General features: G+C 37.2%; 1 protein-coding gene across 1 annotated transcript; it reads right to left on the bottom strand.

Moving 5' to 3' along the window:
• Positions 1-1905: 1905 nt before the first annotated feature.
• LOC106101805 (chorion class B protein PC10-like) lies at positions 1906-2546 on the bottom strand. The gene is made up of 2 exons (XM_013281142.1): positions 2496-2546; positions 1906-2382 (listed from the first exon to the last, which is right to left on the bottom strand). The coding sequence occupies exons 1-2, from the start codon at positions 2544-2546 to the stop codon at positions 1906-1908; spliced, it is 528 nt and encodes a 175-aa protein (XP_013136596.1).
• Between the last annotated feature and the right edge of the window lie 526 nt (positions 2547-3072).

The raw sequence follows: 3072 nt of genomic DNA on the forward strand, positions 1-3072 counted from the left end.
GCTGGTGGTGTTGTCTCCATTGCTGGAAATTGCGCCGGCGGCTGCGGGTGCAACGGCGCTTACAACGGTGGTTACCTGTACTAAAAATCAATTATGCATATTTGAATCTGTCTAAAATAAAATGGAGAAATCATGACGTAGCTCTAATTTATTTCCCTTTAAAAGCATAAGCATCAGACTTCAAACGTTAACTATTGTTGGAAACGTATGGTGCTTTAAGTTTGACTGCAGTTTTACCGTGGGTTGCCACTGTCGAACTAATTGTATAAAATCGTAGTCATTTCTATCATCTTCTTTATCAAAACAACCAAGTGTTATGTTAAACAAATAATTGTAAATGTATGTATCAAATTATGGAATAATCCAATCCAAAACGTTATGTAAACATTTTAAAAACTAATTGCAAAATGTAGGAATTGACTTAATGTTTTTTAATACAACTTGTTAAAAAATTGTTTACTAAATATATATATTTGTTTTGTATCACGACAAGTTGAAACTATTTGATGACATGGGACACGACATCCGACGTTGTAACATTTGTAGACTACTAGCTTTCGCCCGCGACTCCCTCCGCGTGGTATTAAAAAAAAAGTAAGTACCTGTACTATGATCTACAACTATGTTAAATATGATCCAGATCTGTTCAATCGTTTACGCTAGAACACTTAAAAACATCCATACTTCCATCCATTAAATCTTTCGCATTTATAATATTAGTAAGAATTAAAATAAATTGTCTTGATTATAAGAAATTTAATGACTAGGTTTACAAGCACACCAGACTAGTTTGTTTCACGAGTGTCTTTAGAAAATAAGGGCCTTATTATCAAAACTTAGATAGTGTTTCAAATAAATTATAACTTAAACATTAGTAGATATATGTATGTGCTTACACGTATGTATACGCTTATCAAGCATTTTGTACCGTGACAAGCGCCCGGCGCGGACTTTACACGGATCATGGTATGAAACATTATCATGCGTAGGCTTGTGAAAAAATGTAATCTTGGCTAAGAAATAGTAACTATAGCAGGTACTTATACCGAAACAGGTGTGTTGGTAAATTAAAACACGTTAATGTTAAAAATGATACGCAGCGATGATCAAAAAGTTAAAATAGGTGTTTAACTAAACAGGGTCTAGCTAATTTTTTTAAGGTGATATTGTAACTTTTTACGTTTTGAAATTAATTAAAATTATTAATTTTAATTTTCTGACCACAATACCTATTTATCGGATTTAGAATAATACATTTAAACCAGTGATTCCCAAAACAATTGAGGTGGAAACAATGGTGTCCACATGAGTCTCCACGAAGGTACGCGATCGCAGGAAACAAAATTGGGGACCACAAAAATACATTTTTGGTTTTAAATACCGAAGCTTGCTTTGAGGTGGGCTGGTGTGCCAAAACCAACACGTTAAAAATAAAAGTCAACAAATCGGTCAAAAACATTTTATTTCAGTATGTAATGATTCTCAGAATGTCCCTCTAAAGAAAATAATGGATCCACAAAATCTTGTACACGTGGAAATTGGGAGTCTTTCATCTAAACTATCAAGTTCAACGATGATCCTTATCGTAATCCCAAGTAAGAACTTGGTACAAGTATACTGCAAATTTCCATTGCCTTAACCCCGATATGTAAAACAAATATTATCTTCCTTTTCAATAAACATAAAAGATGTTTCATTCAATTACTTAATTCAATTCTCAGTAGTTAATTAATTGTTATTGGACAGGTACTAACGAAAGTAGCCCATCGAGTAAAGTTTTTTCTTGTAATTAAACATGACTCACAACACAAGCCAGACCGTACTTGTTTGCATTTTTAAGTAAAAAACAGAAATGATTGCACTCAAATTGTATATTTTCAGATGACGTTGCTAATGATACTTTTCTTAGTAGATTCCGCAGCCACATCCACCGAAGGCACGTCCAGCGATAGCGGGACCGTAGCCGATTCCGGCAGCGAGACCGGGTCCGTAGCCCCAACCAGCGGCAGCGGGGTATCCCCAAGCAGCACCAGCGATGTCTTCGCTCACCATGCCAACGGCACCATCACCGCAGCCGTAGGAGACGGCACCAGCGCCAGCGGTGGGCAGGGCACCCTCCAGACCGACGGTACCCAGGAAAGGAAGCTCACCGCCGACGGCTAAGATGCCTCCAATCTCGTTCTCGGACAGAACGGACAAACCGACGGGTGGGATGGGGGAAGCACTGGAGGTGGGGAATCCACCACCGCTGGATGTTGGGACGGCGGCCAGACCGCATCCGCATCCGGCTCCATAGCCACCCCAGGGACCGGCGCCGAAGGGAGCAGCGGCCATCAAAGGAGCTTCAAGACCCAAGCCAGCGCCGCAGTATGCGGAGATTGTCTAAAAAGAATTAACTTATTTTTAATTACTAGTTTAGTATTAATCTAAATTTGGTTTTGTTTTGTTAACACCGACACTTAGTTGTTTAAATTTAATTATTTTGGTTTATTCACCTGGACCAAGAGAGCTTGGGCGCAGAAAAGGACGATTGTTTTGGCAGACATGTTGATTGTACTTATGAGTAACAAGTGTGAACATCAATGAGATCCTTCGGTATTTATAGTTCTTTGTGTTATGTGTAAGCACATCTATTGAAATCGTCAACATTGTGCAAACATTCGTAGGACTTTTTTCAATATTCGTGTACGTGTTTAACGGGTTTTGCGATAAAACATAAAATAGGCCTTATTGTATAGGACTTGTACTATTTTTAATTTTTGATTATTAATTTAAGTAAAACTATGACACAATGGAATAGTACCTCACGTTTTCTTATGAATGTTGAAATTGATCCAATTAACAAGAGAATGGTTACCGTATAAAAGACATTTTTACTATTGATGAATCATTCAGTCGAATAATAAGTCTACAACATGTCTCCTTTCGCCTTCTTGCTTCTCTGCATTCAAGCTTGCTTGATCCAGGTAAATTATAAACCTAAATTTTTATTTTAAATCCACTTAAAACATTTACTCGATTTTCCTGTTAGCCGTAGAATCTAAATAAAAAAGTTTTAAAACACTTCATTTT

The sequence above is a fragment of the Papilio polytes genome, unplaced genomic scaffold (assembly GCF_000836215.1).
Source record: "Papilio polytes unplaced genomic scaffold, Ppol_1.0 DF823935.1, whole genome shotgun sequence".
NCBI classification, from domain to species: domain Eukaryota; kingdom Metazoa; phylum Arthropoda; class Insecta; order Lepidoptera; family Papilionidae; genus Papilio; species Papilio polytes.

What these genes read in the sequence shown, in the direction of transcription:
- LOC106101805 (XM_013281142.1), bottom strand. Translation starts at nt 2,546, where the DNA reads ATGTCTGCCAAAACAATCGTCCTTTTCTGCGCCCAAGCTCTCTTGGTC. An exon ending in CCCAAGCTCTCTTGGTCCAG is followed by an intron (nt 2,383 to 2,495) that starts GTGAATAAACCA and finishes AATTCTTTTTAG; the next exon opens with ACAATCTCCGCATACTGCGG.